Source organism: Panthera leo, chromosome F3 (genome assembly GCF_018350215.1).
Source record: "Panthera leo isolate Ple1 chromosome F3, P.leo_Ple1_pat1.1, whole genome shotgun sequence".
Classification (NCBI taxonomy): domain Eukaryota; kingdom Metazoa; phylum Chordata; class Mammalia; order Carnivora; family Felidae; genus Panthera; species Panthera leo.
In genome coordinates, this window is record NC_056696.1 from 27,860,902 (window position 1) to 27,883,651 (window position 22,750).

The 22,750-nt window shown below is 40.1% G+C and overlaps 1 protein-coding gene and 1 long non-coding RNA gene across 9 annotated transcripts in view; both read left to right on the forward strand.

Annotated features, from left to right (window-relative positions):
* The window catches only part of LOC122211749, a 44,892-nt gene extending 36,162 nt beyond the window's left edge, over nt 1-8,730 (forward strand). For 4 of the 6 annotated variants that reach the window (XR_006198806.1, XR_006198807.1, XR_006198811.1 and 1 more), the window contains 2 exons: nt 4,052-4,105; nt 8,472-8,730. This is a non-coding gene — a long non-coding RNA (uncharacterized LOC122211749). Of the gene's footprint in view, nt 1-4,051; nt 4,106-4,666; nt 4,789-8,471 lie in introns of all 6 variants that reach the window. The other 2 variants (XR_006198805.1, XR_006198810.1) reach the window with 1 other exon arrangement.
* Nucleotides 8,731-16,264: 7,534 nt separating this feature from the next.
* ACBD6 (acyl-CoA binding domain containing 6) overlaps nt 16,265-22,750 on the forward strand; it is a 202,239-nt gene continuing 195,753 nt past the window's right edge. For all 3 annotated transcript variants that reach the window (XM_042924611.1, XM_042924612.1, XM_042924613.1), the window contains exon 1: nt 16,265-16,850. In XM_042924611.1, the coding sequence (XP_042780545.1) occupies nt 16,629-16,850 (222 nt within the window). In that variant the 5' untranslated portion in view covers nt 16,265-16,628. The remainder of the gene's footprint in view (nt 16,851-22,750) is intronic.

Consider the following 22,750-nt stretch of genomic DNA (forward strand, 5'->3'; position numbering starts at 1 on the left):
CAGAGTGGATGTGAAATTATCTCAGGAGAGGGAGTGTTGTTGTTGGGAGAGAGCTGTTGGGGAAAGGATTCAATTGCATGGACAAAAATGTCAGGGAAATTTTTACCTGACTCCACAGAAAGCTTTGCTGAGTTAAGGGGCGAGTAATAGATTTGAATTCTGACGACCTAAGGCTATGTGCACAATCCGGCTGTGCAAGGAGGCAGCAAATGCCTCAGTGTAGAGCATGGACTTAGAGTACGTGGAACTGTGTTCAAATCTCAGCTATGTGTCCCTGGCCAGGTTACCGTTTCTGAGCCTCCGTTTCCTCATCTGTAAAATAAATGTGTCTCCTGCAGTGTTGTTGGGAGTATTAAATGAGATCATGTAAACGGTGGGTGAAGTCCCTGGCATTTAGTAAATGGTAGTGCCATCTGTATATGGGATGGAACAGAAGGATGGCATATTTCATGATCTCTTTTTTAAGCAAACCCTGGCTTTGGGGCACCCTGAGAGTGCCAAGGAGGGACCCAGAGAGAAATTCCTTGTGGAGGGAATGGCCAATGCAATTCTAGGAATAATGATGGCTAATGTTGCATTTGAAATTATTTCCTGCCCCAGGCTCTAATAGCTCTGTCTGCCCTCATCCGCCACAGCCTCTTCAGAAAACTTTGTTATGTGCAACTGCTTTGTGTTAGTGGTGTTTAGCAACAGAAAGGAGACAGGTCATTTGGCTACCTCCAGTGGGAAGGTAGAGAGCAAGCAGCAAGGACCGAGCAGGAAGCTGGAGTTCACAGCCAGAGGTGGTGGATTCATTAAGGAGCGTAGTAATTCCACAGTGAGTATCAAAGGAAAGAGCAGCCTCAGAAGGGAAGCAGGCTTGGTAACGTCCAGGTTACACTAACACATGCGTAACTGTCCCTGGAAGAAATCGGGAAACACCTCTAGTTATTGGACTAACCAACCCAGAGCCAAGAGCTGATATGAATGAAGTCTTTCCTGGGCCCTCTGCTATCACTTACTGATTAAGTTAGGTCAAGCTGACTCACCTGGAGTGGCTCTAGCACATTCTAGTTAATCTGGACCCGCTAAATTTGCACAGCCAGCATCTCTGAGTGTCGGTTGTAACTCCAGGCACTCCTTCTTCTCCTCTGTGCCACAGGAAGGTTTCCCCAGGTCGCCAGCCTCAGGGACAGACAGGATGCAAATGAGGAATAGCACAAAAATGGTTTGGCTCCAAATGGGGAAGGCCTTCTAGGATGGCTCACAACTGCTGTCATGTTGTGCTCACCACGGCAGTGACTCTCCCATAATTCTCGGGACCCCTCAGATAATTGCCCCAGCCACCAGAGGCCATAGCCCTTACCCACTGGCTAGCCTCCACGGCAGTCCCCTTACACACAGAAGCTTCCTTTGCTGCAGGCAGGCTATTCTTAAGCGCTAACTCCTTCCCACGGTACTGTTGAGCCTCCTCACATTGCCCATGACATCCTCTTGACGGTAAGCAGCCCTGTCAAGGGCAATAGCTGAACTGCCGCCATTCATCATCTTCTATCTCTTTAAATAACACCTGTTCACCCACACAAGTGGCTTCACTGCCATTTGCAAGCATCTGCCGTAAGTTTCCAGAATTTCTCCAGACCACCCATCCCTCACTTGCTCACTTTGCTACTCGTTTGTTATTCCTAGCTTTCCTATCAGTGACCACACCCTTCCTACCAGCTTCCTCCTCCCCAGTCTGGTTCTGTCCCCAAGCTTTTGTCCTTCACTTTGGAACCGATTGTGCTGGCTTCCAACCCCTTCACTCCTCTGGACAGAATCCAGGTTTTCATCTGCCTCAGATACCTACAGCCTCACTAAAACCTTTAACACTCCAAGCAGGGAAAAAATATATAAACCATAATGTTAAAGTTATAAACCAGGAAATAAATATAAATGCCAACACATTAGATGATGACTATTAAAAAGACTTTTCTGAGGGGCACCTGGGTGGCTCAGTCGGTTAAGCATCCGACTTCTGCTCAGGTCATGATCTCACGGTCCGTGAGTTCGAGCCCCGCGTCGGGCTCTGTGCTGACAGCTCAGAGCCTGGAGCCTGTTTTGGATTCTGTGTCTCCCTCTCTCTCTGACCCTCCCCCGTTCATGCTCTGTCTCTCTCTGTCTCAAAAATAAATAAACGTTAAAAAAAAAAATTACAAAAAAAAAAAAAGATTGTTCTGAACTGTCAAATGTTTCTCCTGCCCAAATGTTCTGAAGGCCCAATTTGCTGGCACTCAGAGTCTGCCTGATGGTGAAGCACACGTGCTCCCCCCCACTCCCACCCCACACCTGGTGGCTCGCCCCCCAGCTTGCTTCTAGCTCCTTCCCTCCATAAAATGGCCTCTTCTCGTTTCTCCCCATCCGTCCCGGTGTGTGTATCTGTTTTGTCTCTTTAACGCATTCTCAATGAATTGATTGCTACTTATTGCTTTTTCAACAAAGATGACTAAAACGTCAAGTGATAAGCACTGCACTAGAGATATGTGTTGATTCTACCCGACAGTCACTCCCTCCTGTAGCCAGGTCCAGGAGGTGACCGCAGGGACCAGGAGAAAAATTTAAGCAACAGGCTGTAACAATTGTTCTGACCCTGAGCAAATTTACGTGGGTCACCAGAACATCCATCATTTCTCACTGCAAGTGTTTTTTAATGCCAGTAGCGATGGTTATGCATAATTTATTATCTAATTGACTTGACCGAAAAGGCCATGAGAGAAATAACAAGCATACCCAGAAGGACCCCCCTCCCTCCCTCCTGTCCTGCCTGTGTTCTTTTGCCTTATTTCTTTTTTATTTTTTGTATCCAAAGTGCATTTAAAATGGGTTTGCTTTTTATCTGTAACTCAAAATCTTTATCTCATGACCTCATTTTTTTGGCACAACCCTCCCTAAGCTCCTTCTCAGACCTTCTCTGAACCGAGCCATATGTGGCTCTGCCTTTATTTCAACTGCAAGCAGTTTCTCAGAATAGTATCATTAGCGAGGAGGACCCCTCTCTGCCAGGGAACCCGGGATGGTGTCTGCTCGCCTCGGCAATGCAGCCCTTCCGGAACTTTAACTTTGCCTTTTAAAATATTTTGTGTACAAGCTCTCTGTACTCTTGGCCTACCCCCTTGTTTTCCTTCCAGGTCTCAGTGACCGATCTGCTTTCCCCTTAATTTACTCATTTACTTCATTTTATGTCTTCTAACCTGGATACTTTCAGAGCAGTGTCTCCAGACTTTTCTCCTTGCTCATCACTGTTTACTCCATGATAGACATAGGTGCTACAGGAGGTGAGGGGAGCCAGCCCATCTAATATTTCGGAGATGATTTAGAGATTTTACTCAAGAAGAGATATTAAGGAGGGTCTCAAGATGGACAGTGTGGGTGAAGAGCAGGTGGAAGAAACAAAGCCTCTGTGAATGAGGATTATATTCATTTTCTTGTGGCTGCTGTAGCAAAGTACCACAAACTGGGTGGCTTAAAACAATAAAAATTTATTGCCTCAGTTCTGGATGATACAAGTCCAAAATCAAGTTAGTAGGGTCATGCTTCCTCTGAAACCTGCAGAGGGGAATTCTTCCTCACCTCTTTCAGCTTCTGCTGGTTTCCAGGCATTCCTTGGCTTATAGCCCCATCACTCAAGTTTTCTGCCTTCCTTACTTGTCACACAATATGCTATTTGTGTGTCTTTGTGTCCACATGACCATCCTTCAAGGACACCAGTCATACTGGAGTAGGGGCCAGCCCTACTCCAGTATGAACTCATCTTAGCCAGTGATATCTGCCACCACCCCAAGTTCAAATAAGGTCACATTCTGAGGCTTTGGGTGTTCGGATCTCAATGTATCTTTTGGGGGAGGGACACAATTCAATGAGGAGCATGACCATTTGGAGAAAAGTCAGTGGTTCAGTTTGGCTGAGAAGTTGACTATGATTAGGGAGTAATGGGAGATGAAAACAATCTAGCAACTAAAATAATTAGAGAGTAAAACTGTGGACTTATTAGCTTAGTTTAATACTGAGAAATTCTCTCCATCTCTCATTCCAGTCCAGCACCTTACAATTTTTGCAACTGGTCAAAAGAAAGAGAGCTACCATGCAGGTAAGCCAATAATGTCTTCTCTATCTCTCTGTCGTTCCTTTGTTTATTAATCCAATAGTATTTATTGAGCCCCATGTGTGAGGAACCATCCCAGATGATGGTTCGGTGGCAAACAAGACAAACCTAACTTCTGCTCTTCTGGAAACACAACTCAAAGTGTGATCTTACTCATCTCCACCTATGACCTTTTTCATCAACATGTAAAAATGTTTGAAAGGAATTCCAAGGTAGAAAAATTAAAAATGGGCAGGTGGCAAAATGCAAAACAAAACAGGAAATCATTTTAAAAGTAGAAAATAAGTAAATACACCCCAGGTAGGTGGCAAGCATGTGCAAAGCTCTTTCTATGTCAAGGCCAATGGCCTTAACGTATTATAAGGTATCAGATAACTAATTCCTCCAAACTGCTGAGGCATGCTTGTCATTCCCATATTGAAAACTGGAAATCTTCAACTGCCCCTCCTGGAAGGTGACAATGTAACACACTGCCCAATACTCAGCCACCTGCTGAAGTTTAAAAGGCACAGTGGGAAATACATAGCTATTTCTTCCATACATTAGGAATAATTGGACCATGCCTGGACAAGCACAATGAGTTGGACGCAAGCCTTCAATTCTAATCTGGCAGCACACTTGTTGATAAATTGCAAAACGTCTCCTGGTTTCCATGGAAAAAAAGGAAGGTACTGTGGACATGCATCTCAGTGCAATTATGTTCACTATAGTTAATATTTTCCATAAACTATAGATGGTCTCTGGATTGGGCAATATTTGCAGAAATTATATTATAATACTATCAAATACTACATAGAATGAACTTTCAAAGGAATAATGTATGAGGCAACAGCACATCTCTTATCATTCAGCAAGTGACCTTATCTGGCAGGGTTTTTTTTTTTTTTCATTTAATAGTATGTTTTCACAAAAGGTAGGGAAGAAGAAAAGAAAAAAAAAAAACAAACAACCAGTAAGATAGTGAATGTCATTTCAGATATTCACAAATAGTCTGGCATTCATCTCTTTCTAAGAACATAGTAGGACTGTATTTCTCTGCCCCCTTTCAAGTTAGGTATGACCATGTAACTTACTTTGGCTGATGAAATGGGTACAGAGGTGATGTCATTCCTTACTGAAACCTTTCAGAACCAGTGCACAGTTTGTTACATTCTCCTATTTTGCTGCTTTAGAGGTTATGGAAGTAAGTGTCAAGGTGAGTCCTCTCAGGATGGCTCTCTTGATGACACTGATGAGCAGAGAAACAGAGTGTGGGTGAAATCACAGATTTATAGGATTAAGACATTGAAGCTTAGGGTTTTTTTATTACTGCCGCATAACCTATCCTGTTGTGATTGAAATCAGCAGCAAATTCTTCGTGTCCATTTCTACTAACCAACTAGTCAACACCTTTAGTGTTAATGGGGAGAGTTCTCAGATGGGTGGATGGTGCCCCCTAAAGGGAATTCTTTTGGATGTGCACCTGTCAGGGTGGATCTGTCAGGGAGACCAAGGTTGGGCTCCAGATAGATTGTAAGGCTTTAGTAGGAAGATACTAGAATACGTTTATTTTAATTACTCAGTTGTAATAAATGCTTTGGATAACTATGAAATATTTCAATATGATATGATTTCAATGTGATTTGATTCTAGTCAATACTCAGCAGTGAAGTTCCAAGAATATTATGATGAACAAAGGGACAAAGGAAAAAGATGGAAAACCATAGTCAACAGAATATCATGTTAATAGATGGACGTAGCCATTGACTTAATGTCAAATTCATCCATCTCTCTCTTTTCTATTCTTAACTCCCTTAGTTAAGTCAATCTAACCACCCATTTTCAATCCAGAATTCTACTCTTACACTTCTACAATGACTATCATAGCTACCTAAGATTACTTTTGGGACAAAGCAGGGTACAAATGGAGGAATAGACAATTCCTTTATCCTAGGGAACTGTGAGGTTTGCTTTACCATGGCTTTATCACTTCACCCCTAACTCCTTTTTCCCTCCCTGCCTCCTAATCAATTCCCTTTACGCCAAACCACTCTCTTACAAGTGTGCTCTGATGGCTTTTCTCACATGGTTTCACTCATCTGCAAAGCCCTTCTTGCTCTTTTTTTCCTATTCAAATCTGACCATCCCTCAAGGCTCAGCTGCCATCTCCATGAAGTTCTGGAACTTCCTGATGTCTTTATTAGCATTCCTCTTTTCTAAATTCCTGTAGCAGTAACAGTCTGCAGTACATCATTTCGTTCTTAATTATATAATGGTTCACCCCTGTTTTGGGTGCCCTTGTTCTGTCCCCCAGTCACTTTTTGGGGTTGTGTGCAACTCAAGACTTCTCTCTCTCATCCTTTCTTTCTCTGTCTTATGTCTTTTCATAAAAAACACCCTGCACCATGCACAGAAACACAAAAATGAAATAGGCCTTACTATTAAAAACAAAAGAGCATGACAACTTAATGTAACCAAAATAATTCAAATAGTACCTTCACTTATGATTGATAACATGCCCTTCTGAAAAGTTAGGTCTATGTAAGATGACTATTACACGGAAGCTATTTTACTGTGCAGAAGCTAGCAAAGGACAAATTACATATTTAAGATAAAATATTACATGTGGACTTCATTTTCATCTTCTTGATATTTTATATGAAATTGAGATTCTTTGAATCATTTACAAAACATGTCAATTAAAAAGAGATTTCAGGAACTTTTGCTAATGTGTTAGGCTTTTGCTTTTACCAAGCACAAATGTAGGCTCAATGCCTTTTTTTTTTCTTTTCAAATATTTTATTTACTTTTTGAGATAGAGTGTAAGCAGGGGAGGGGCAGAGAGAGAGAAGGGGACAGAGGATCCAAAGCTGGCTGACAGCAGCGAGCGTGATGTGGGGCTTGAACTCACGAAATGAACCACGAGATCATGACCTGAGCCCAAGTAGGATGCTCAACCAATTGAGCCAAGCAGATGCCCCGGTTCAATGCCTTTTTTAAAAAAAAGTTTTATTTTATTTATTTATGTATTTATGTATTTATGTATGTATGTATGTATGTATTTATTTATTTATTTTGAGAGAGAGAAAGGGAGAATGTGCATGTGAGCTGGGCGGGGGGGGGGGGGCGGGGGGGGGAGCAGAGAGATAGGGAGAGAAAGAATCAGAAGCAGGCTCTGTTATCAGTGCAGTTCTCGAATTCGAGAACGGTGAGATCATGACCGAGTCAGAATCAAGAGTCAGATATTTAACAGACTGAGCCACCCAGATGCCCCAGGCTCAATGCCTTTGATGATTGTATATACCTGTACACTCATAGAATCAGAAATGGTAATTAGCATGTGGTCAGTTGTCAATAAATTCTTGTTGATTATTCACCTTCACTATAAAGTGCTTTGATTTTTTTTGACAAAGCCTTTTGGACCTGAGCTCTGGCTTTCATATGCTAATATATGTATAATACATACATATCCATGTATTTTAGTTTTAAGTGATTTGAATTATGTGTGTACTTAAAGCCTTTTTGGCAAAACTAGGAAAAATTGAATACAGAGGACTACATGTTAGTTGTCATTTGTTAATTTTCTTAAGTATGAGAATGGCATTATGCTTTTAGGTTTTGAAGTACTGTGATGTCTGTAACTGATTTTCAAATGGTTCGTCAGAAAATTATAGGTAGGTAGATAGATAAAGCAAATATGGAAAAATGTTAACAATTGTTGAATTCAGGGGATAGACAGTTGGGTGATTCTTTACTATTCTTAGAATTTTTCTGTATATTTGAAAATGTTAATAATAAACAATTGATTAAAGAAAACTTGCTATCATGAGAAAAATCAGAAGCAGGAACATTAATATTCAGACCAATTATAATAGCCAGTGACGTGGATGTGCATACATGAATTGTGTGACGGAATCTCTGTTACTAAGGTTTATCGTGCTGTTATTTCTGAGCAATACTTGATGAATTCTAATAAATAGATGTTACTATTTGCTTGACCCATTTGGGGGATCAGGAATAGAGGTCTAATTCTACAGTCAAAACAATGGCTTAAAGGTATACACGATCATTTGACATTTCAAGAGATGGAAGTTAAAAACTTACAATCAGGCTTCAATCAGAAAAATAAACGGGTAATTTAATTTTTAATATAAAGATGTTTTTGGAAAAAAATGATACATTGCAAACCACTTGAATGTTATTTTCTCTTTTTAAGGTAATATAAACAAAACTGGTTAATGTGATTATATCTGCCTGACCAGATTTTCTTGATGATAAAAACCATTCCTGGTTTTTTATTACTAATGTCTGATGAACTCTTGCAAGCATTTTTAAATGCCACAAAATTCATCAAAGTCATGATTTCTTCCAGGATGATGCTCAGCTGTGGATAATATCAACAACAATGGGACGAACAATTTTGATGAATGCAAACTGAAAGAAAATGCAGCATATGAAATTCACATTTTGGTATATTTTTATTTGCTAAGTCTTTTCAGCTTTAATAAACACATGTCAAGATATACCTACTAAATATTCTATCTTCTATTGTGCATTTTAGAATGTCAATTTTAAACTTAAAGTGCCCCCAAATATTTGGAAGAACAGGGTGAGGTGCAAGAACTTTTTTTTTTCAAGAAAAGAAAATCCAGCAACAAAAACAACAACCAACAACAATAAAGAGGGGGTAATGACGTAGATTCAGAGCTAAGCTTATCTCACTCTACACTGTATAACCTCTATTTCTTACTGTGACATTCAGAATAATAAGTGTACTCATTAGGACATTTTTAACCAAGCACATCTTAACAAAGTCTGTTTTCCTCTTCAATCTCAGTTCTTTGGTTCTAAGTCTAAAGAAGAAACACCATTAGGATTTGGCTTCTGTTCAAAATAAAGATATAATTACATAAAAAATTGCTCCATTCCTTCTCCAAGGTGGGTGTCTTTCCCAAACACGAAGACAAAGATACTCTAGCAAACCTCTGATCGGCAGAAAACAAACCTGGCTCTATGTTGCCATCATGTGGTCAATATCTATATTACACCTTCACTCCACCGGTGCCGCGCAAGATAGCAGCCGCCTGGAATCTTAAACCACCTAGAGTAGTGTCAGTGGGTCAAACCCACAGGCCTCATTTTTCATATAAAGAAACTACATTTTATGGAGGTGCAGTGTGTTAGTTATGTTTTTGTTTTCTTAACCCTTTATTCTTCAACCTGGTAACTGTACCCAGAAAAAGATAACAGATTAACGAGATGGATACAAAAATGTTTAGTTTCTTAGTTCCAAGTTCAGTGATTCTTTCCTTAAAGATCTTTACTTTTAATGCACCTACACATAGTTCACATTAATTTCTGCCAATTGACTAATAGCTCCCTTTTGATTTAATGAATACTGAGCACCGTGTGTTTTAGTAGATATAAAAGGCCCAGACTGTAGCATTGTGTGTCAACTATACTTCAGCAAAAATACATACATACACACATTTTAGGAGATCTGTGTGTTAGATCCACTTGGTCATCCACCTAAATATATCAGGCCTCATGCAAGTCACTCGATGTTTAAAGGGCTCCTTCCTCCTCTGCTCAACAAAGGACTTTTATGGGGGAGAAGATCCAGCAAAAAAATCCTATCATTATTTTGTTTCAGTGTGCACCACGAGATTTAGTACTTAATTTTACTGTCTTATTTAATTTTATAATTTTTCTAATGAGTCCTAATCTTGTTTCTACAACTAAAATTTAAGTTATTTGATTGCAAGAATGATAGCAGACTCTCTGGCCTGTGGACTGTATTACATTACCTGAAAGGTTAATAGTCTGCATTTTAATAATTCAATGTCGATTAATTTTCAGCAAGTCAAAATAACAATGAAATTGTAAAACTATTTCACTACTTCACCTTCGTATTATACTAATATATAATATGAAGCACCATTGATGTACTAGTTAATATATTAACAACAACAACAACCAAAATGTTTCAAATGTGGGCCAGAAGTGAGCCATCACTACCTGCTTACTTGAGCCCACTGATTTTCTATATTACTCTGTGGTTCATTTTACCAAGCACAGTAGAATCTCTTCAGGACTGATATCTAAGAGTATGCTAGGCTTTTATTATTTAATCCTATTTTGCTTTGTGGCAGATGATTTGCCCTTGTATTTGAATTCATGTAATGCTAAGCAGCATTACACAAGGTTCTACCATTAAGTCAGTTTCTAAACCCACAAACACATCCCCCAGAAATCTCTGTTACTTACACTGAGTTAAGCCCATCCATTACCATCAAACATCCTCTACTAGGGGGGAGGGGTCTCAAAATTAATCAAAGTTTTTTTTAATTTTTAGTAGGAAATATCTAACTTCCTGAGAACTTGAGGATGTGTTTTCATTTGTTTGTTTGTTTCCATTAAATTTTACTCATCATACAGAATTCACAAGGACTCCATGGTCGGGGCAGTGATTTTCCTGTTGTGATTCCTGTATTTGAAGGTGGTCAAATGAACTTCAAAATTATGCAAATCAGATAATATAGTCTAATATCTCTATCTGCTTATCTGCCTATGTACTAGAGTCCCACTAATGTGCTTAAGAGTTGGATTAGGGGTGCCTAGGTGGCTCAGTAGGTTAAGGATCGAACTCTTGACTTCTGCTCAGGTCAGAATCTTGTGGTTTGGGGGAGAGAGAGACCTGAGTAGGGCTCTGTGCTGACAGTACTGAGTCTGCTTGGGATTCTCTCTCTCCCTCTCTCTCTCTGCCCCTCCCCTGCTTGCATGCTCGTGCACGCTCTCTCTTCAAATAAATAAACATTTTTAAAAAAGAGTTGCATTAAGGGCCATAGAATGCCTAAAAGATTACATCCTACTAGTTAAGTACCATCAATTTGATTAGTGACATACAAATAAGCCACTAACCTATAAGAACTCTATTCTTTTAAACATTTGCAAGATAATGCAGCCTTGGGGCACCTGGGTGGCTGGCTCAGTTGGTTAAGCACCTGACTCTTGATTTCAGCTCGGGTCATGACCTTGAAGATCATGAGCTTGAGCCCTGCATCCTGCTCCATGCTGACAGCGTGGAGCCTGCTTGGGATTCTCTCTCTCCCTCTCTCTCTGCCCCTCCTCTGCTCATGTTCTCTTTCTCACTCTCTCAAAGTAAATAAATAAGCTTAGAAAAAAGATAATGCAGCCTTTGTTAAGCAAGGTTTTCTTCTTAGGAGTAGGTTAACATATGTTCCAATATTTAGTTTATGTTGGTGAGAGAAAATCAGCTAATTACACTTCTGCTGTTTGCTTATTGATCTTACTTATTATTAAGTGAAAACAAGCAATATTGCTTGTTATTTTTATACCCCTGTGCATTTGCTCATGTTACTTCTGTCTGGCATGCCCTTTCCACATCACTTGTCATGTACTATTGCCCTTATTCATTTACTCTCCTAAGTCCTTAAAGAAAAATGACCAGGTCTTTTATAAATTCACTCATTTATCTATTCGATAAAGATTTAGCTATGTGCCAGCTCTGTGGAATACAGCAGTGATAAAATCAGACGAAAATCCCTGCCTTCCTGGAACTTATATAGACATGATATAACAAATGACTAAAACATATTGTCAGCTGGGTGGCAGTAAGTGCTAAAGAAGTGGGATAGGGTGTTGGGAGGATGGAGTTGCAATTTTTAATAAGGCAGCCAAGGAAAGTTTGGCTAATGCAACAACTGAGCAAAAAGACCTGAAAGAGGTGAGGGCAAACCTCCCCAAAGAAATCTGGGGATAGAGTGTTCCAGAAAGAGGGACTAGCAAGCATAAAGTCACTAAAATGGGAGTATTCTACATAATTCTAGATTTGAAGAAGAGCCAGAAAGGGGCCTATGTGGCTGGAGTAGAATAACATGAATAATAACCTTGTTTATCTTGATATCCCTAGGTTTTAATACTGTGTCTGAAACATATTAGGAATGAACAATTTTGATGAATTAATGAATATTTTAACGATAATGTAAAAAAAAAGGTCAATGTTTCACAAAACCTGAATTGTGCTAAATCCAGTTACTTTTTTAACAAAAATGTTTTCTTTGGTTGTCCTATCTTTAGTTTTGTCATTGGTATGACTTTTATTCAGGTTGTAGGTACATTCAGGATGTCATGTTGCAATATATTATAATCTTCTCTTTGCGCTTCTTCCTATTACTTATAAACAACTGTAACCTACAGTGAATACAGACACTGGAAAATGCTAGCAAACATTGTTGGATGGCATTCTTATAACATTCGGATCTCTTAGCAAATTAATAGTGCTACTTAGAATCACTTAAAGAATTTGCCAGTTTATGGAGTGACTTGTCTTCCAAAACTTATTTCTCAGAACATCACTCATAAAATGTGTATAAAGTGTACCATGTGCATGATCTTATTAACATTTATTGTATTTGCAAAATGACTCACTGTTAGCAGCAGATGGGGCCATGAACACATGTACACCAAGGCAACCACCACCAGCAAGACTGATTAGCTCTTGACCACTTTTTGCCTGATTGTTCCTTTCCCTGGGTCACTTTGGACCCCAGGTGTTAGCATTTCCTGCTATGGCTTTTTTTTTTTTAAAGCAAAAACAAAAAATTTTTTTATGTTTTATTTATTTTTGAGAGACAGACAGAGACAGAGACAGAGCACGAGTGGGGGAGGGGCAGAGATAGAGGGAGACACAGAATCCGAAGCAGGCTCCAGTCTTTGAGCTGTCAGCACAGAGCCCGATGTGGGGCTTGGACCCACAGACCATGAGATCATGACCTGAGCTGAAATCGGATGCTTAACCAACTGAGCCACCCAGGCAACCCCCTGCTATTGTTTTTAACTTGTCAGTGGATCCCTTTGAATCAATAACCTCTCCAAATTGGTTGTTAATCTTTTATACTGATTAAGTTTTTATTCTAATTATGATATTTTATGTCTTCCCAATTTCTCTGCTGATTTCTTCTTGAGATTCAGAAAAACATATTCAGGGGCGCCTGGGTGGCTTGGTCGGTTAAGCGTCCGACTTCGGCTCAGGTCACGATCTCACGGTCTGTGAGTTCGAGCCCCGCATCGGGCTCTGTGCTGACAGCTCAGAGCCTGGAGCCTGTTTCAGATTCTGTGTCTCCCTCTCTCTCTGCCTCTCCCCTGTTCATGCTCTGTCTCTCTCTGTCTCAAAAATAAATAAACGTTAACAAAAAATTAAAAATAAGTGTTTAAAAAAAAAAAGAAAAACATATTCATTTCCCTACAGTTCCCAAGAAATGCTTGAAGGGAAACACCAACTGTAAAAGATTTATTTTCTCAAAGTTGCCAGATCCTGATAGTTTTGGAGTTTTCACAGAACCCTCAAGAAATCAAATGTTGTCAAGTGTCAATGCCCTTCAGCTGGAGGCTGAAATCAGGAAGTCAGCTATAGTAAACCCAGTTGTATTTATTTCTTGTTGCAACAAGGAAGAATACACACCATGGGGAACCATGGGCTGGCTCAGTAAGAAGATGTTCAGAAAACACCTATTACAGAATTTGGGCTTTGGTTGGTGACTTGAGGTAGAGTCTGAAGAAACAGGGACTTGTCCTCAATTGGATGCTATCAGAAAGCCAGGACAATTCCATGATTGGGCATCTCAATAAATCTTATCTATAGGGAGAGAAGACTAACATGAGAATAAAGCTATAGTTTGTAAAGAAGTAATAATCATTCATTTTGGCCAATAGAAAGGGTGTTTGGTATTTTGTGGGGCAGAGTGATATTGTTTTTGTCTGTATTTAGACAAGTTTATGAAGTGTGTTGTTTCGTCTTATTTTATCATGCTTTTACAATGATACCTTGTCCAAGGTTGATATTTCATGAGGTTATTTGTATCTATAGGAGAATAATACGGCTTAACTGTGAGTGTCAGGCCAGCTTCTGAATGTCAGGGACTCTTCATGTTTTTTCCTTTTCATACGTTATTTTAAAAAGTTTTTTTTTTAAGTTTATTTATTTATTTTGAGTGAGAGATAGGGGCAGAGGGAGAGGGAGAGAGAGAATCCTGAGTAGACAGCGCAGAGCCTGATGCAAGGCTTGAACTCGTGAACCATGAGACCATAACCTGAGCAGAAATTAAGAGTCGGATGCTTAACTGACTGAGCCACCCTGGCACCCCTTTCACGTTATTTTTTATCTTTTCATTCAAATACAGTGTACATACAGAAAAGTATACATTTTAAGTGAGCTTTGATAAAGCGAACACACCGGTGTAACCAGGGTTCAGTTCAAGACTAAAAGTCTTTTGACTTTTAACACCACAGAATAGTTTTTCAGGCTTTTGAGCTTTTTATGAATGGAAGCATATGAGCTCTTTTGTGTCAGCCTTCTTGGGTTCTACATTATGAGATTTATTCGTGTGTTGTATGTTACTGTAGTTCATTTTTGCTGCTAAGTAGTACTCCATTGTGTAAGCACACTACAGTTTTATTCGACTGTGTTGGTGGACATTTGGGAGTCTCCAGTTTGGAGCAGTATAGAAATAATGGTACCATGAATGTTCCGGTACATGTATTTTGGTGGACACATGTATGCATTCTTGCCGGGTAAAAGTGGAATTGCTGTATGCTTATATTCATAAAAGAGTTTTGCCTGCTTTAGTCCCATGTTATTTAAACTGCTGTTGAATACAGAAAAAGATGAAACTTGACTTTTTCCATGATTCTCTACTTACTAGTTGTGCACCTTAGGCACGTTATTCAATGACTCTGCTGATTTCCTATGTGCAGAGTGGAAATAACTGTACCTACCTTTGGTAGTAAGGATTAAGTACCTTAAACAAGAAGGGATTCAATGAGTTATTATTATTATCACTTTTTAATTGTAAGAATTTGTTCTTGGCCATCCCTTGCTTGGGTTGAGTGCCTTGAGAGCAAGAGACTGACAGTGGCACATTCTAGATGCTCAAAGAATATTTGTTGAATCCTGACCAAAGCCTTCACAACTTCCTGTCTTTTCTTTCTTCTCTCACCTGTCTTTATCCCATGTCCACCTGCATAAAGTCTAACCCCAAATGGTCGATAACCACTTTTTTTTTTTTTTTGAGAGAGAGAGCGAGAGAGAGAGCACATGTGAGTGGGGAAGAGGGGCAGAGGGAGAATGGGATCTTAAGCAGGCTCCAAGCTTGTGGAGCTGGTGGAGGGACTTGATCCCACGACCATTGTATCGTGACCTGAGTGGGAATCAAGAATGGGATGCTCAATGGACTGAGCCACCCAACTATCCCAATAACCGCTCCTTAGAACACTTTCTTTGTACCAAATCTGATGGTGCTTATTACATTGTTTTGAGTACTAAATGAACAATGTTTTCGTTTTTGTTTTACAACACTTGGGATATAATAACTACTAAGTAAAAGTTAATTGTTATCATCAGGTTAGGTTTTGTGTAGTTTTGTGAAGTTCCTTTAGGGCAGAACTGTGTCTCAGTTTTTGGTTTCACTTTAGTGTCTTCAAAGCACAGTGGCAAAGGCTGTCAGAGAAGACAAGTGCTAATGGCGGGGAGGGAGATGGGGCGTCCCAGTACCACCCAGGGAAGTGGGGCGTCCCACGGGCGTGCAAAGCGAGGCAGAAAGGAGTGGGTCGACCAATTAGTCACGCGATTTAGGCGGTGAAGGCCCCAGCTCCCAATTTTTCACTCATTATTCAAGTTAGAGCTAAGTTCTCAAGCAACAGATGTTTGTGCAGGGATCGGAGGCCAGTTTGGGGACGCCCGGGTCACACACCCCTGGAGGCGGGTACAGCGGAACCTTCGTCCTCAGCTCCGTGTTTCCGCGACTCCGCTCCCATCGCTACACTACCAAATAGCCTGCCTCCTTCCCCACTCCCGATGGCCTATTCCGAGAACAGGTTCCAGACTTTGTGACTGCAATTTCAACAAAACGATTAACAGACATCCCGATGATCGAGGACAGTTTCTCCGAGCACCGTATCTCTAGCGCGCCCCCGCGAGTTCCCCTTAGCGGAGGGCGCCCAACGCAGGAACGCCCGCCCTTGCGGGTCCAACGCCGAGACCGCCTCCGCGCCTAGCCCCGCGCGCGTGCTCGGACGCATGCTCAGGCGCGTACGCCGCCCCGTCCTGCCCCGCCTCGCGCGCACGCCGCCCCGCCCCGCCCGGCGCGCACGCCTCCCGGCCATCGCCGCCTGCCGCCCTTCCTCCCCGATCTCTCAGCTGCGCAGCCCCCAGGCTCGCTCGCCGGTGGAGGGACCCGGGACGAGCCAGAGCGCGCTGTTAGCCTGAGGCAGTCGGGGGAGACCCGCTGGGCCGGGCAGAGCCGTCAAGAATAGCGGAGCCTGCCCCGCACGCCCGGGAGCGAAGTGAGAGCGAGGGAGAGTTAAGTGAGGCAGCGCAGAGTAAGTGGGCTCGGGTCCGACTCGAGGTCGGGCTCGGGACCGAGACTGGTGGGCCAGGCCCCCGAGCCGGCGTTACCCCCGGTCTGAGGAGCACCGAGCGGACACAGAGGGACGGACCGAGCAAGGACTCATGGCCTCGCCATTCCTGCCCGCGGGGGCCACCACGGGCGACAGCGGCGGCGAGCTGAGCTCGGGGGACGACTCCGGTGATGTAGAATCCCTTCAGAGCCCCGAGACCGAGGCGTCCGGGAGCCTGACCGAGCTCTTTGAGAAGGCTGCAGCGCACCTCCAAGGCCTGGTTCAAGTGGCCAGCAGGGAGCAGCTCTTGTACCTGTATGCCAGGTACAAGCAGGTAAAGTCCCAGGGAAGGGGTGGGTGCGGGAGAGCCATAGGAGACCTCTTTCCTCCAAAAACTAATAGTAATGGCTAGGTTTAAGTGTGTGTGTGTGTGTGTGTGTGTGTGTGTGTGTGTGTGTTTAATCATCTATTAAGGAATAGCATCATTCTGAATTTGGAAAGGACCGATCTGCTATCCTAGGGATGAAGGTTCACTGGACATTGAATGTCAGTTTTCTACGACTTCTCAGACTTGCACAGTGACCATGCACTTATGCTTTTACCAACTTTAGAAAATGAGGATGAGAAAATAAGATTTATCATTCACTGTTGCTAAGGGTCATATGGAGGTAGTTATGGAAATAATATGGTCATATGGAAGTGATGTTAAAAAAAATTGTGAGATCCGAGGAAATTATATAATTGTCATAAAAGGGTGATGCAATACAAAATAAAGTATTACCACTTTTATTATTGTGATTTTTAAAGTCCTAAATATATTAGACTTATGTTTTGGCTAAATATGCTTCTCTTAGATACAATTATAAAAATGTTAGAGCTAGTAAACACCAGGTGAAATAATCCCCTTCTTTTGCAGGAAAGGGAAGCCCAAAAAGAGTAGATAACTTGCCTAGGGTCATACAGAAAATCAGAACTAGAACTAGGTTGTAGCTCCTGGACTCTCTCTAAGGTTCTGAACTTTACCTGGAAATAATAATCATAATGTCATGTAAGACATATTTAATTTATCATTCAAAGAATCAAAGGTACCAGAAGTAAAAATAATTAATTGCTTTATCATAATCAACCAATACACAGCATCTTTTATGTGCAAAACACTTGGGTGTTATGCCTTCAGGGAGTGCAAAGAAGAAAACCATGATGGTATTTGCCTTTAACAGACTTAAAAAGTTACATGAGGCATCTAGATTTAAACATGTGAAAAATTGCTAACAAGAGTTAAATAACATTTTAGGAAGACTCCATCTCTTTGGAACACTGGAAGCAATGACGTTCTGGGTAATAGTCCATTTTATTTTACTAAAAAATTTTCCCCTGTCTTTTGCTTCTTGGTATCTATTTCCTCCTGTTTCCTTTTAGAAAAAATAGTTGAGGGTCCGTCTGTATTCTTCAAGGGAATATGCTGAGTAGAGCATTGATGAATTTTGAAGATTGATGAATTTCAGTTATGAATATCAGTTAAAGTGGTTTGAGAGAGCCGTAGATACGTATGATATAATAGTGTTGAATGAAAATTGCCCCTGAATTGGCCTTGAAATTTGCTTTCTTGCAGAAGTTGTGGATATCTAATTTTTCTTTGGTTATTTACCCTGTCCAAATAACGTTAAAATGAGATGTGCAATGATTTAACAAGAGTTTATTGAACGTTGTCCTAGGACCTTTAACATGTCTGAATAATAATTCTCTGGGCAGTATAAGACTTTTCCTATAAATTCGCTGGAGAACATTCTTTTTCTTTCTAGGACATAACCTTATCTACTGATATTAGAGTCATAATTATTAAATATCTGATTTCTAAGTTACCAGTGAACTGCAGTCACCTGTCAGCTGGTAACGATTCTGTCTCAAGTATACTCCATCCAGATACACTGAAAGAGGTGTGCCCCTCACCCTTATAAGAGTTTGATGTTAAGGTGTTTAGAAATACTTTGTATCTGGAAATAAAATTTTTCATTATTAGAGAATAAGGTTATGTTTACTTAGATATGACATTGGGACACAATTTTTATCAATTTCTTATAATTATTTTACTTTTAACAGAATCCTGAGATAGTGTTAAAAATAGCATCTTTGATAGAGTAATAAAGTTGAAATTCCAATATAATTTCTGCATCATGAATCAATTTCTCATGAAACAATTATGTTTTGTTTTGGAATAGCACTGTATTTTGTAGGCTGAATGAGGTAAAGTTGTCCCTAGGAAGATGATAAAAATAAGCTGAGCTGTGAATCTTCTTTTCTTGGGCAGAGCCCTAAACTTACCTAACATAGTAGCTCTTTTAGTTTCAGAGAAGCCTGTAGCTCCAAAATCATCTTTTAGTGAAGTTTCAAAAAGATCACACAAATTAACAGTTTTTTGATTCTCTGCATTAGCAGCAAAAGATAACTAATTGACACCTGTGAAAACTCTAGGACAATGAAAATTTCAAACTCCTTTTGGCTTTATTTTATAGGAGCCTTCAGCATGAGCACAGTGAGGATACTCAGCATGTTCTCTTACTTTAACCTGGTCACATGATTCACTGGCATTTGCTATTAGCACCCTTTGTTAAAATATTCTCTTTCAAGGCACTGGATGTATTATATATATCAGAGAGAACAGAGTTTAGATGTTCTTTTAAAATGGTACCTTTTATAACTCTGCTTTATAGCTCATGATTCATTATTTAATCATTTGGAAACTGTTGCTCATCAAGTCCTAAAATCCTGTAGTTTTATTTTTCCAGTCTTTTCTGATCCAGAACTGTTCTTTGAATTTGGGAATACAAAAGCTTCTGTGTCAGAATACAGGGTCAGCTGCTGAACTTTTATTTTCATTGCACATAATGGTGTGGAGGTAGGTGATCTAGAGCTGGTAGGGTGGCTCTGCTTCATGAGATCATCCAGGGGCTTGGTCTTTTTCTGTCCTGTAGTTCTGTCATCCCTCAAGGCAGCAGTTCTCAAATTATGGTCTAGAGATCCCTGAGAATCCCTGAGACTTTCTCAGGAGATCTGTAAGGTCAAAACTATTTTTGTAATAATACTAATACACTGTTTGCTTTTTTTCTATGTGATGAAACTGGTGATGCATCCGTACGAATCAAGGCAGTGGCAGCAAAGTATACTAGTAGTCTGGTATTTTTACCACTATGTACTCAGAGTAAAAAAAAAATCCAATTTCACTTAAAAATGTCTTTGATAAAGCAGTAAAAATCATTGATTTTTATTAATATTAATTCTTGAGTAGGAGTCTTTAGTATTGTGTGTGATGAAGTGCAGGGTACACTCAAGGCACTTCTGCACACTAAATTATATTGGCTATTTTTGAGGAAAAACACTTGTGTAATTTTTGAGTTGCAAGCTGAGCTATCCAGTTTTTTCATGAAATATCATTTTTCCTTAATAGAACAAGTCACAGATAAACTGTGCTTGTTCAAATTTGAGTATTTGGGGGATAGTTTCTTCAAAGTGAATAAAGTGAGCCAGTCACTTTAAGGAAAAAAGCTGTTAGTATTTGTTGCCAATGGTAACATTTGAACCTTCAAGTGAAAATTAGTAGTTTGGAAAATCTGTATCTGCCGTATGAACCAAACAGCTTCCTAATACTTAAAAACTTTTTGATGAGATTAATGGTGACTTTAATGATTGAAAACTTTTGCTTTTGTGTAACGGACTGTGTCAACATTTGGAAGGAATGCACAACTCAGTGAACCATATTTTCCAAATATTGCATGAAATGTTACAAATTGTGAGTAAAAGATCCATTCAAAGTGCAAGTTAGGGCGCATGTGTGGCTCGGTTGGATTTCCGACTTTGGCTCAGGTCATGATCTTGTGGTTTGTGGGTTTGAGCCCCACGTCGGGCTCCGTGCTGACAGCTCAGAGCTTGCAGCCTGCTTCAGATTCTGTGTCTCCCTCTCTCTCTGCCCCTCCCTCGCTCATGCTCTGTCTCTCTCAAAAATAAATAAACGTTAAAAAAATTTAAAAAAAAACAACGAAGTGCAAGTCAGACCAATGGATTTTATTGTAACAGTATGAGAAGTTCATTGATAGGACCTCAGAGTCCCCATTGCATCTAACCTTAAAGAAACTGCCACTTGTTGAGTTTTGGTGTGGTATCAAAGAAGAATATCCACAGTTATCTGAAAATGCTACTAAATTCTTCTCTCATTTCTAACAACAAATCTGTGTGAAGCTGCATTTTCTTCATATACTTCAAACAAAGCAACATATTGCAGTAGATTGAATACAGAAATAGATAAGAGAATACAACTGCTAGAAGGCAGACATTAAAGAGATGTGCAAAATGTAAAACGATGTCACTTTTCTCAATAAAGTTTTTTTGCTTCATATAGTTACTTTTATAAAATTTTGTTATTAATTTAATGAGTTTATTTTTAAATGAGTTAATGCATATTTTAAGAAGTCTTCTAATTTTTAATATGGTAAATATTGATAGAGACAACTCACATAAAGCTTCTTGGGGTCCTCATTTTCTAAGAGAATAAAGGCATCATGAGACCAAAAAGTTTTATAACTGTTCCCCTTAGATCCTCTTTTCCTGGCCAGAGATGGCTCACCATCACCACATGCATGTTCTAGTGAGGGAGGGATCAGGGAAAGGGAAGGACAAGCCCCCTTTTCTTTCCTTTTTTTAATGTTTGTTTATTTTTGAGAGAGAGAGGGCAAAGAGGATCCCAAGTGGGCTCTGCGCTGACAGCAGAGAGCCCAATGTAGGGCTTGAACTCACAAACCACGAGATCATGACCTGAGCCAAAGTCAGTCGCTTAGCCAACTGAGCCACCCAGCCACCCCATTAAGGAAGATATTTATATCACTTTCACACACATCTCGTCCCTTGAACCTGGGCTTAAGTTGCGTGACCACATGTAATGTTTAGCTGGATGACCATGTGTCTGGCCAAGATTTCGTGTAGGAGAAATGGAGAATAGATGTTGGTGTTTGTTTCTGCCACTGGCTGGTGTCTGGATAAAAACCAAAGGTAGTAACTGCAGCTGTTTTTATGATGTGTCATAGTTTCTCTTATGCTTCTAATAATCCATCAGTTTGGGTGATTTTAGAGATGCCAGAACTGAAGCCTAGATTCTACGTGGTATGTAAAGCAAAGTGGTATAGAAAAGGAATATTGGACTTCGGAGTCAAACAGTCCTAAATTCAAATCCTGACTACTAATTCAGGATTTGCTAATGTAACGTGTGAACTCCAGCACCCCTCCTCAGTTTTTCTGTACTCATTTATAAAATCAGTTTGTAATGGCAAACCTAACAGGCAAATGGGTTGTGTGGCCCATTTGACATAACGTGTGAAACTTTTGTTTTATGGTGATCAAGAAATGCAGTTCCTGTTCTCTCACTGTTTCCCCTTTTGGTCCCATTATAAAAGATCTACTCCTGTGTAAAGGTACATTTTAATATTCATCTGAGGACCATGTGATTGTTTGCTAAACAAATGATAGAGATGATTATTGTTATGAATTCAGAGATGGATGAAATCACTGTAGACTGAAAGGGTTCTTACATCTGAACTTTTGAGTGGGACTAAAAGGTGTAGCATTTTGAAAGGCTGAAGGAAGAGAAGGCATTTCATGTGAGAGCAATAACATGAGCAAAACAGAATAAAAATCCCTAAAGCAGTGAGTAGATGCGCCTGGTTAGCGAGTAGACCATCAGTTTGATTTTAGCAAAATTCAAGTGTATAAGAGTAATAGTAGATACTGAGTAGGTCTCTGAGAAGTAGATGGGGTCGGGTTGTGGTATTTAGCATTAGGAAAAATAGATATTTGGTTGAACATGTGCCTAACATATTCATTCCACATTCATCAAGCATTTTTAACAACCTTAGATTAGGCATTATATAAGGTGCAATGAATGTGTTAGGAATGGTTTCCTAGCGGCTGTGTTCTGACAGAAAGATGAGACTTTACACAAAATTTTCTAATACCAGGTAAAAGTGAAAAGTGCTTTCAGAGATATACAGAATAAATGCTGTGAGAGTTCATCAGAAAGAGAGATTACTTCTGCCAGTGGGAATCAGGGGCTGTATAATGAATTCTACACTTGTGTGAATTTCATTTGTTTATTCACAATGAAAATAATTATTGTATAGTTTTACTACAAATGTTATTTGAGGTTTTACAAATAAGTATCGACCACAAACAAGAAAAGATTATTGTGGA